This window comes from Numida meleagris, chromosome Z (genome assembly GCF_002078875.1).
Source record: "Numida meleagris isolate 19003 breed g44 Domestic line chromosome Z, NumMel1.0, whole genome shotgun sequence".
Taxonomy (NCBI): domain Eukaryota; kingdom Metazoa; phylum Chordata; class Aves; order Galliformes; family Numididae; genus Numida; species Numida meleagris.
Genome location: NC_034438.1, coordinates 62,941,086 through 62,953,927, shown reverse-complemented (window position 1 = coordinate 62,953,927; position 12,842 = coordinate 62,941,086). Strand labels below are relative to the sequence as shown.

The 12,842-nt window shown below is 39.9% G+C and overlaps 1 protein-coding gene across 4 annotated transcripts in view; it reads left to right on the top strand.

The window, feature by feature from the left end:
- Positions 1-12,842, top strand: part of ATG10 (autophagy related 10) — an 81,783-nt gene that overhangs the window by 40,932 nt on the left and 28,009 nt on the right. For all 4 annotated transcript variants that reach the window (XM_021379853.1, XM_021379850.1, XM_021379851.1 and 1 more), the window contains exon 4: positions 12,261-12,387. In XM_021379853.1, coding sequence (XP_021235528.1) covers positions 12,261-12,387 — 127 coding nt within the window. The remainder of the gene's footprint in view (positions 1-12,260; positions 12,388-12,842) is intronic.

Genomic DNA, 12,842 nt, shown 5'->3' with positions numbered 1-12,842 from the left:
AGATTAAAAAATCACCTAAGTGGATCGAATGTGCATGGGAACCCAATTAGTTAGGAAACTTCAGTTCTTGTTTGAGTGCTTCAGCTCAATGTCTGCTATAAAAATATAAAAATAAAAAGCCTAAATATCTACTCATCCTGTTCACTCGTGTCCAAATGTTTGTTAAAACATATGCGTTGATATTAAAAGCCAACATTTGCCTTTTTTCTATTATGTGCATATGGTTTTGTGGAATTCAGTGTATGAAGGGTCCTGGTACTTGGAAACTGATTCTTGCAACCATAAATTCTTGGTTGTCTCCCATAGTATTTCCATCTTGGCAAGGTCAAAAATGCAGAGGTCCTCCTGTACCTGAAATGTTAGGGAATGGGGACCTCTGTGGTAATTCTTAGAATATCATATGGACACCAGGCATTTCTTCTAAAATTATGCTTTCAGGGATTGCAGTTGAGTTGCAGAAGCCTACAAACAGCAGTTAAGAAAAAAATCAATTGAAGTACATATTTGATTTTGGTGCAGGATTATCATTCATAGCCTCAGTCTTATGAATAATGTTATAATATAGGATGTTAAAAATACATCCAGAGTATTTTTAGCTGTTTCTCCCTCTACATCCTTTGTTTTGCAAATTCCTGAAGTTTAATATTTAGGAAAGCATGTTCATAGTTGATTGATTCCTTTATATAACCAGAAATTATTTAAGTATTAAATATGTTGCAGTTTCTGAGGGACCCTATTTGGGGTACGTGCGGCAGCACGCAGTACAATAAAAGGTTCTTTCAGCAAATGTTTAGGAAAGTACTTTCCAAGAGATCTGCGCAAGATTAGAATTGCTGAGTGCTCTCCTCTTTGGCTTCCTGTTTTGGAATTAAATGCCTTCGGGACACTTGGAATATCTCAGCTTTGAAAAGCGAGAGCAGTTTAACCAATTAAATGCTTCATCGTCTTAGCTGTGATTTCAGTTTATTTTAAATAGGGGTGAATATCTGAAATAGTCCCGGAGCTACCTTAATTGAATTGAAGGGACAGATTAGCTCCAGGAGCTGCTGAGTAGCATTTGAGGGAAATAAGAGGGAGAAGTGCAGTAAACAGCCAAAGCTATATTCTGTCTGTGTGCACGTATGCACGGTTAGTAGCTGTTCTCTTACCTTACTGCGTTCCGTGTTTCTGATCCTATGGGATGTCAAGTGCATCACTTTTTGTTGGAGCCAAGGAAACTGAGTCTGTCAAGCCTCTCACAGTTTGTGCCTCCTGCACACAAAAGTGATCTGTGCAGACCCGTGCACCGTGGTGTTTCTCACTCACTGAGCCCCTGAAAATGAGATACATCTGTGTATTTAATCGTTCACTGATTATTTGGATTTTGCATCTCTGTAATTTATCTGTCGCAGCACCAGGTGGGAGCTTGGCCGTGTGTGCTACTCCTGGCTGTTGTAATCCTTCTGCTGCTGCAGTGGTGTTCATTGGTCACTGCAGTGTTGTTGACCATCCCAAGTGTTTTCAGCCAACTTTTGTTGTAAATCTATTTAAGTGTTCCTAGTGTGGTATTGAGCTTTCTCATCAGTTGAAACAAACTTTGTGTGAAGATGGGAACTGTTAGAGGACTTGTTCAATTTAGAAACATGGTAAAAAAATTCATCCAGATTTTCCTCTTCACCTTCTTAGTTTTGGAGCAGAGCTGGCTTCTAGGTGCAGTTGTACTGAGTTGTACAAAACTACTAGTGTTGTACCAGAATTGCTGGTTATAGCTGAGATATGTTTCTACTTGTGTATTTTCTCTATTTGCCCACAGAATTCTCCCAGCAATGCTATTCAACAGTAGGAATATAGTATGACTACCTTTATTGTTAGATTGTGCCATAACAGTCTATTTTTAATTATAAGAATGTATTGCATTATGTCTTCTCATTTGAATTTTGTAGATTTTAACTACATTTTGTTAAATTACAATTACTCCTTTGTAAAGCCTGCTGGTGATTAAATTTGCTTTGAGTTCTATTATATACTGCATTCCTGAAAATTAATAGTATCATGTAATATAGCATGGCCATTTTCATTTGTTATCATGTTAATAAAAGAAACATTCAGTATTTTCTTTCCATCCAGTGTGAATGTCACCAGTATACATTTGGGATAGTTGTGATAAACGGCATTTGATAACATTATAGTTATTAATACTTAGAATATACAGAGTATTTTGTTTGAAAATGAACTGAAAGGCGTTTGACCTGCCAGATCTGAATACAGAGCTTTGCATTTCCTATGTAGCAGTGACTGCAGAGTAGAGAGTAAGTCCATCTGTATTACATCACATATTAATAAACAGCTTTTCAGAGCAGATAAAAGCTGAACTGATTGGACTTGGTAAACTCTGGCCCTGTTCCTTAAAAAAATATTCATTATTCCTTCACCTTTCTAAAAAGAAAAGATCACTAGATCTGAATGCGATACTGATTTTTATATGTGTGGGAACAAATCAGAGTATTTTTGAGGATTTACAAGTGAGTTAATAATTATTTTGTGTTATAGTTACATTTTTTGCATTATAATTATTTTGATTTTGAAATAGACCATTCTATTTTAATTTTCTCTTTCTGTTGTCATAATAAGATAGTAATGTATGTGCTTCAGGCTTAACATATATTTAACTTAATCAGAGGTCATTCTGAAATAAGTTGGTTGTTATTGATCTATCTGGTTTATGATTACAGTTTCTAATTGTTGTGATTGTATAGTACAGCTTATGGCCAAGTGGTGTCATTTTGACAGACATGCACTTAATTAGAGGCTCTGCATAGCACAAGGCTTCTGGACTGCGCCATCATAGTTTCCCTTCCAGCTGCTTGTAATCACAACCTGTAACTTTAAATTTCTTGTTTTTATCATGCCAGATTTAGTGACAATTTGAGCATTTCTGTCTGTAACTTTTTCACTTCAATTACCACTAAACACTGTCAGTCTTGGCACCATTTTCATACAGTTTCCCATCTGAGAAATTAATGAGGATTTGAGTTTGTCTTCTGTAAAGTAAAGAGCTGCAGGAATTTCTGTCAGTCTCCCTGTTGAATTAACTGTGGCCAAAACTGGGTTGCTGCTGAGCTTCTCAATGCAGAAATAATAATCTTGTTCTAAAAAGATAAAACTGACCTAAAATACAGCTGAACTGTTACCTTTCTCTTCTGATGTATCAGTATTTTTTCTTTTTCGCCTATCATAAAGCATACAATTATGAAGCATGGAGCTCAATCCAGGAAGCAGTTAGGTCCAAAAAGAAAATAATCTTACATAATAGTGCTACGTCTTGTAGTAACTTCTTACAATTTGTACAAATTCAAGATAATAATAATAATGAGAAAATGCTGCAATTTCGTTCATGTCTGTCTGTACAAAGATCGAGAGAAGGACTTTGGCCTGATGCTTGCACCGCTTACCTAAAGTAAGAGATTGAGGCTTCTGTCCCTACAGCTGGACCTATGTAGAGTGATCCCTGCACCTCATCTGTGTGGTATGGTAATTCTTACATCAAGGCTGGTGGCTAGAAAGCAGAGATAGGAGCGCCACCATCTCCAGCTTCTTCATAGAATCAGAGAATCATTTAAGTTGGAAGGGACCCTTAAAGGCCATCTATTCCAACTCCCCTGCAATGAACAGGGACACCTGCAGCTACATCAGGTTGCTCAGAGTCCCCTCCAGCCTCACCTTAAGTGTCTCCAAGGATGGGGCTTCCACCACCTCCCTGGGCAACATGTGCCAGTGCCTCACCATCCTTATTGTAAAAAAACTTCTTCCTTATATTCAACCTAAATCTCCCCTCTTTTAGTTTGAAACCATTTCCTCTTGTTCTGTCACAACAGACTCTCCTAAGGAGTCTTGTCCCCTTTTTCTAACAGATACTGAAAGGCTGCTCCCAGGTCTCCATGGAGCCTTCTTCAGGCTGAACAGCCCCAGCTCTTTCAACCTGTCCTTTAGTGGGAAGGTGTTCTATCCCACAGATCATTTTTGTGGCTCTTCTCTCGATGCACTCTAACAGGTTCACATCTCTCCGTACTGAGGACTCCTCATCTGGATGCAGTGCTCCAGGTGAGGCCTCATCAGCACAGAGCAGAGGGGCAGGATCACCTCCCTCGCCCTGCTGGCCACGCTTCTTTGGATGCAGCCCAGGATTCAGTTGGCTTTCTAGGCTACAGGGGCACACTCCTGGCTCATGTCCAGCTTGGCTTCCACCAGTACCCCCAGTTTCTTTTTGGCAAGCTGTCCTTCATCCCCCAACTTGTACTGATAGTGGGGGTTGCCACGACCCAGGTGCAAGATCTTGTACTTGGCTTTGTTGAACCTCCTGAGGTTCTCCTGGGCCCGCAGTTTCAGCCTGTCTAGATCTCTCTGGATGGTGTGGTGTCCCTCAGGTGTGTCGACCGCACCCCCACAGCTTGGTGTCAGCTGCTGTCATGGAGTTATCTCTGGATCTGTCTGTGTCTGCGACAGGGGGACAGCAGGCCCACAGGCCTGCCAGCGCAGAAAAGAATTAAGAAAAAAAAAAAGGGTGTATTCAGTTTACGGGCTGGCCCAGACCAGTCCCTTGAGTAATGAGGCGGGGGACCCGTGGACCCATGCCCCGGGAAAAAAAAAGGGGGAAGGGGGGAAGGGTGGGGGAATTGTAGATGGGTCTGAAAACAGTGGCAACGATCTAAGAAGAAACGTTAATTTACTAAATATGATGTTGGAGTGCAAAATTATATAACACAATATGATTGGAATTGAGGCCAACAAATCAAACAAAATGGGAGAGAGGGTGTCCAAAACCGAGGCCTTACTCTGTAAACTGCAGGGGGACCACGTGCTTCTCCGCAGCAAACAAAGAGAGAGAGACTCCAGACCTGCGAAGCAGCTCCAGCTCCACCTCCCACTCCCAGTGCAAAGTCCTATGGGGAATGCAGCTCCTTCCCTCCCCCTCCCAGAACCAAGCACTCAGAAACAGCAGTCCACAGAACCAGAACATTAACTCTTCAACTCCCAGTGCTTTACGTGATGTTATGATGTGGAATACTGACAACAAAAAAATCACAAAACCGTGACATCTGCAAACTTGCTGAGTGTGCACTCGATCCCACTGTTAATGCCATTGATGGAGATATTAAAGAGCACTGATCCCAGTATTGACCCCTGTGGGGCACCACTCGTCACTGATCACCCTCTGAACATTGAGCCATTGATCACTACTCTCTGGGTTTGATCTTGTAAGCAGTTCCTTACCCATCAAACAGACCACCTGTCAAATCCATATATTTCCAACTTGTAGAGAAGGATGCTATGAGAGACCATGTCAAAGGCCTTCTTGTCTCACCATACATCCTGCAAAAGAAGAGCTGCTGCACATGCCTGAGGTGGAGGAAGAATTTTGATAATGACAGTTGTTCATTGGAGGGAGTTTATATAAATGCATGCCTGCAGCTCACACATCAGGCCATGGGTGCCTGTCCATGGCTTAGGACACGCCTCTTGTATTGACAGGTTAGCTAGCCTCTCGCTCAGCACTTAGCTTTATCTGTCCCACTCTCCTGACTTCCTCACCTCCTTTCCTGGCCTTGCTGGGTGCGAGATAGGGATTTTCTACCTAAGCCCTATTTTATACATTAGAAAGAAAATACCTCTTTAGGGGGAGGAGAGGAGCCACCAAATTCTGCATTTTGAATGTGACAATAGGAGAAGAATGAAGAGATGATTTTGAAAGAATTCTCCACCTTTATATGAACAAAAAAAAAAATTCAAAATGGTTCTGTTTTCATGGTCCATTGCTTCTTTCACTTGAATAGATTTTACTTTCACTTGTGATAACAGTTTTAAAGCAATCAAAAGACAAATCTAATTTCCAACCATTAGAAACGATTGTTAATGCATGAGGGACTACTAAAATTTTATGTGCTGCATCTTTTTGGGGTGGAACTGTTGGTTTTGTTCTTTTCGTGTGCCTTGCATGACGAAAGGCTGTGTTTTTTTTTGTTAGCAACTTGTATATTTTGGGGAAAAACAGCCATTCTAATAATCCCTGGATTCTTTAGCAGCATCAGTCAGGGTGCTGACTTGCAGTTAGGAGGTTTTCCTTTGAGAAATGAATTATTTACGAGATCCGTGTGCCCGTAGGAATCCATTCCTTGTTTACCTTAATGCGTGTCTGTTTTCCATAGGTGGCTTAGTAGCTTCTCCAGGAAGCTGTGTCTTCCAGAAGAGAATTCTTTGGGGTTGGTGTTAGCAGCATCACTGACTGTACTCAGGGTCGCTTTCTTCCTCTGTTACCAAAGGGCAGTATTTAGCTAGGTTCTTCACTTGGCTAATTGAATTTGAAGTAACACAAGACAGTAGGGAGTATTCTGTAGCTGCATACAGGAAATAAATCCATAAGGTAACTTTGTCGTTCCACGGGTCTCTTTTGTTGTGCTTTTATTGCCTGTCTGTCACTAACGGTGGCTGCCCTGGAAGGCACACAGGGACTGCTGAATTCCCGGTATATGCTTAAGATAAAAGAGCAGTTTATTAATGGATATGAGATGCTGAAACTGTTGGCAAATACATTTGTATACCATTCATACTTAAAATTTTCAGGAAAATGTCCACATTTTAATGCATTTTTTACAGACCAGATACAGTGGGGTAAGCGTGTTAGAGCCTGTGAGCTTTATCATAGTGTGAGTATTCAACAGTTGAAAGGAAAATACAATCACATAATGCAAACAGAAGTTCTCTTACTGTATTAAAATAAAAAGCACACACTGGGGTGGTTTTGAGGTTCTTAGAAGTTTTTTTTTATTTTCCCTTGTCCTCGGGATGTTTATTTTTGCAAGGGGATTTCTTGCATTTTGTAGGCTGCGTTACAGTATCCACATCAGGGATTGTTCTGGGAAGAGAGTCCAGGCCCATGGCTCATTCAGCCTTTGCTCAGCCATTGCAGGCAGGTTCTGTGTGATGGTGGGGATCATAGAATCACATAATGACTTGGGCTGGAAGGAACCTTAAAGCCCAACCAGCTCCCACCCCTGCTGTGAGCTGGTTGTCCCTCGCCTAAGATGAGGCTGCCCAGGGCCTCACCACCCTGGGATGATGCGAGAGTATGTGCTAGAGGTACGAAATTGTCAGCAAAGTGACCTGCAGAGACTGGAATGGTGGGGCTGCAGGCAAAGAAGGGAGACGCAATCCTAATAGAGGCGGAGAACACCCAGGAGGAAGAATAAAGAGTGCAGATACAATCTCACCGTGCTGCCGCACCCTCCACATTAAGCTCTGCTTTAATTCTGTCTGATGAACGCTGTCCTGCCGTTCAGTTTTCATGTGTTTGCCACAGGGAAAGTGTTGGACTGGGAGGGGAGCTGCTCTGTGGAGCTCTTGTGTTTCACATGGGAGCTCACAGTCATTTTTGGAGAAATAGTCAAAGAAGTACACGCATGATACATTTGTTTTCAATTTTAGAGGCCAAAATGTAAGTAAGTGTAAATATATTCTAAGGAATGAAAGCAAATTTCTTATCAATCTGGGCTGCATCTCGTTGTCCCCCAGTAACAAATGAGGCTGCTGGTCCCAGCGGCTGCTCCTCCGTCACCTCTTCTTCGCCTCTGTGCCCACAGCCCCATCCTGCCCCGCCTGTATGTGAGGAGAATCCCACAAGGCTCCCTGGAAGCAGGAGGAAACAGAGGTCAGGATGCCAAAAACAGAGATGAGGAACATGGGAGCTGGGAGAAAGGCAGATGTGGTATCCAGGAGAAGTGTGCCTGCTGTTGTTCAAACCACTTCTCTTCCCCTTTTCCCCCCAAAAAAGACTTTAGGAGCTCCTTTAGCCTTTCAAAGGGAATTTGGGCTAAGGAAGGAATGCTGGCTCAGTCAGCTTCTGTGTGTGAGGTGGAGAGAGGGAAATGTGTGGTGTCAGCAGAGGAAAATCCCTTCTCCATCAGGTGATTCTGCCTCCTTCCATTTCACCTTGCCTGTTCCTGTCCCTTCCCTTTCCATTGCAGCCCTCCCTTCAGGAGCAAGCTGCCCTATCCTGTGTCTGCTGTGACTGCGAGCAGCGTCAGAGCACACTGCTAGCTCTGTCCTGCTCCTAGATGTCACCAGCGGTTGTTGACTTGTCATCTTCATCAGGAGTAATGGAAATAGTGCAAACACGTTACTTTGCCTTCAGAGTGATGTGCGGCATCATTTCTGATCTGTTGATTTAAATAATTTAGCATTTTAAAAAGGACAAATCAACTTAATTTGTTTAGGGGATACTTAAAGGTTGAGAACAATTTTATATCAATTAAAATTAGTGATAATTCATTTATGATGGAACTAATATAATTAATTAGGTGGTTGCTGCTTATCTTTTTTGTAATAGATACATTGCTTTTAAACATCTGCTCAGCAGTCCATTATAGTAGCACAAGAACGATTTTACATGAGAGCAACAGAGTAGCAGATGCTTCCTGATGACAAATTCCCAATTTGTTTAGGAAACAGTTGGTGAGTCCTGGTTTCACAGTTTTAACGTGAAGCATGGCAACCATGCAAGCAAATTGCAGTGCAGAAACAAAAAAAAAACCACCACCAACAACAGAAAAAAAAGAGAGAAATCAAATTATTTCAGTTATTTCATCTCATCTTTAAGGATTGCAATTTAGTCAAAAAACCTTTTCTGTTAACACATTAATAAACTTTTTTCTTTATGCTGATGTGTTTGTCTTGACAAGATCAAAGCAAAATTATGAATTTGTTTTGTTATGCATGTACATGTATGAATGTTTTGTAAGTTATGCGATCTCCTGATGTTAAAATTGATTTTAGTGTTGTCTATTAGAATACCTAAAATTTTGTATTAGCTGAAAGAGATAGAACAACTGTATACATTGAAAATGAATGTAGAACCATTACTTGAAGAAAAATTTACATAGGCTATCAGGTGAAAAGAAAATTCTGTGATTTTTTTTTTTTATGAGTTACACCTACATTTTATGTTAATGGCTTTATCAGTAGCTGGTTAAAGAGGAAAAAATAAATCTCTTCTTTTGGGCTGATATAACACTCTCTGAGCTTCCATGGCCTCATTCAGCCATGCATAATTTTTAGATGTTCCAGAGATTGCCTAAAGTGACTGTACTCATTTTATTCCTCTCATCAGCAAAGTTCATCTCATCAGTGACAGCGATACCATCAGAACGTTAAGGCTCCAAGATGTACTTTCCTTGGATAAATCCTATGCATCATACTTACAGAGACTGTAAAGTACAGGATTACACATCAGTGCTACATTTTTTATGTAAGAAGTCTTGCCACTGCCGTTTACCAAAAGGAAAGGAGATTAGAAGTAGCCCTAAGAAGGATTCAGCTGTCTTTCTATGTAGATCTCAAATACAATGCGCCCGCTTGTCACTAGAAATGGCACGAAAAGAGATCTGATTATCAGAAACTGTTCTGAATAAGCACAGAAACTTTGTAGTAGACCCAAGTCCATCTTGTAACAGAGGAGAAGAATGTCAGTTTCAAAGCTTCTTCAAGCTCTGCGTAGAGCAGAGTACTTGATTTCAGACGCTGCTTAAACCATCAGTCAGAGAACTCTGGGATAATGCAAAATGAATGTGTGCACAAACATTCTGCTCTCCAGTGCAGTAATTTGTTTAGAGCAAAACTTTTTATACAGCCTTCTTCCCCTGTCTGCTGCCTCTCCTGCCATCAGACTACGTACATCTTCTGGGAAGGCCACTTCTGCAGAAAATCAGTTTTCTCTGGAAGTAATAGGATGTTTTGATAAGTGGCCCACTGCCTAATATCCTAGTAATGGCAGGAATTCTCAAGAGGGTTTTTCTTTCTGGCCAGCTCAAGGAACAATAATATTAGAAGGATTGACTGACTCCTTTGCTTTCCTTTTCCTCATCCCAAAAGTGAAGATAGAAGTTGCTTACCAGTTGAAATCCTTGCTAACCCAGCAATCTGAATTCCTGATTACAAAGTTATTCTTAGCTTAATTTATGACTTACTGAGATAGTAAGTAGGTTATTTACTAAACATGTTTTCCCTAAGGGCATACAGCTTTTGAGTATTTAGTTTTTGAGTTTAAGTTATTTATTTTCTTAGGTATTTGCAGGTAGCAAAGAGTATGACTCCTTTATCATTCAGTCTGAAATTATCACAAATCAATGTTTATGTGAGGGTTTAGAGTTATTTAGCCTTACATACAGAAAGCAGGAAAGAGAAGTATGTGTGTACATGCAGCTTTTCTGGTGGAACAATGATATTTAATACATGGCCAGGTAGTTCTGCCATTTCCAGTACTTTTTAGGGCAAGGTAAGTTAGTGACTGAGCATAAGATGGTGCAGAATTAATGTCTGTAAAAGAAGTCTCTAAAATAATGTAAATGTCTCTAAAAGAAGAAGCATTGTTTTGATTCCAAAAAGCTGATCCAAAAGGGTTTTGTAAATTTCAGTCTTGGTTCCATTCTGAATGTGGACACTTTCCCTTTCCTCCCTGTATGGACTCAAAAGCCTAGTTGTTTTTTGATTTCCCTTACTGCATGCTGCTGGTTTTCTTTCTCTTACTATTCACAGTAAAGCACTGAAGATATATATAAAATTGTTTACTATAGAGAGTCTGTCTTTTCCTCGAGGTTTTTTTTTTTTTTTAATGGTATTCTGCTGTATTTGACATCTGATCAGATGTTCTGATGTGCGGGAAAAGTTGGCTTTCTTAGTCTGTTACATGGTTATATAGAGGCCAGGCATGGCATAACTAACTTCACCTGTCCTATGAAGTCAGATGCAGCAATCATCATTGTCCCTTCTGGCATTTTGTCTTTAGTATCCCTTCACGTATTGCTTTTTAAAACAAGGTTAACATGGAGAGGATTTGCTTTAATGTTCCCTTTCAGTGCTTTAGTTACCTGTTTCCTGAGCTGCAGCTGTGCAGGACTTCCCAGAAACCTTCTATTCTATGACCATCTGTGATTTTCTCATTTCATGTCCAAAACTGTATTTACAGTACTTGGTCTGTAGCTTCCCTCAGTCTAGGCTCTTCATTCATGACCTTCTATCCACATGCTTCATTCAGTTGCAGCTGGTTGTCTAATATACTAAATGTGGGGGAAATACCTTTTATATGGACTACCAAAAAAAAATAGAAGTGTTTTGTATGTCATTACCACTGTAGTTTATCTGTTACTATACCACTTCATAGGTTGTTTCATGGCTTAGCTGCGAATGTGAGATAAAAATGCAAAATTCTTTGAATTTCTTGTGTGTTGAACCAATATGGGATTCAAAGCAGGTTCTTTTCCATTCAGTCTTTTTCATTGTGCTTGGACAGAAGCAGCAAACCGGTATTCATGGTTGGCAATAATAAACTTGTGGAGTAAACACCCAACCTGTGGGGCATTATCATTGCTTAGTTCATGCATGAAAATTTGGGGGTTTGAAAACCAAACAAGTCCATACCCATAGTGTCTTCTTGGAAAGTTTGTTCTAACATTTAATCTTAATGGCATTAATAATTTAATGTCTCCAATTTCAGAGTTGTGAAGAATTGGCAGTTTTTAGAAAAGTCAGAATAGCTGGTATATTTTTGTACAAATTGAATATTATTTTGAAATTAAGAAAGTTAATACACATGTTAAGAGATTTTTGTTCCAGCTGGGAAATGTTTTAATGCAATAAGTTCCATCTCTTCAGCTTTATTTCAGGCCTGCAACATATATAAATTACTTTGCACCCAAAATATACAGTAACAGGGGAAAAATTATCTCCACTTTTGGAAGTGTTATTATTAAAACCAGACTTTTGCAAAAAGCCTTTAAAGAAAGTAAAAGAGAGGGTTTTTGGTGGATACCGTTGATTTGTCCTTTGGCAGGCAAAACCAGATTATTCAAGAATATACTTTTAAAATGGTTTATAATAATGGCAGTCAGAAGAGATGCAGATGCGGTTACCTTACTGTGCAGGTGTTCTGCCATAAAGATTTAAGAAACTGTTTGCCGCCTTCTTTTGCCCACATAAGCAGCCTGTGCTTTGAAAGGCCTCAGTTCTGCAAATGCTTACACAGAGTTCACAGTTTGTAAAAGTGAAGTGGAAGATGTCTTTGCAGGGTTTGGACTTCTATGATTTTCATGCTCCTATTAGAATTCCAGTGCTATGAAAGGGGTGATTGCTATTTTTTCTGTTCTGTATATTTATTAATTACAACAGTTGTAATCAATTTCCTCTTGGTAGAAATACAAAATGATATAATTTTACGTTTGTGTTTATTGTTTTAGGAATCTTTGGATGATTCTCAAGTAGCTGGAGTCTGTGCAACAGAAGAAGTAATTCGCTATGAATATCATGTCTTGTATTCCAGCAGCTACCAAGTACCTGTGCTTTATTTTAGGGCTTGTTTTTTAGGTAAGACCCATTTTCTGTTAGACAGTAATGTAGAAAAACATGTCAGATGCTGTAGATGTTAAAAACTCAAATTTTATATTAAACAGAGGAACAGAGTAATGATCATGTGTGAATAAGAAAGTAAGAGATGAGGCTGTTCACCAGTAAATCCTGTAATATTCCAGACAGAGAGCTTCAGGACCTTGGAATAGATGATATCATCTCAGCCTGAAGGAGGCTGAACTTTGGCTCCTGGCATCTTGCCTGTGGTTGACTAAAACTACTGGTCATTTTTCTTGTTCTTTTCTTTAAACGAATACAGAAACCTTAAAGCTGCAGGTCTGAATTTGGCTATGAAATAAGTGGACATAATTACAGTGCTTCAGCAGAACTGTGTCTGTTTCTCTGAAGCCTGAATTTGAGCCCCAAGGCTGGGGTCTAAGTGTACCTTTAAATGTGTATGTTGTTTTCTATTT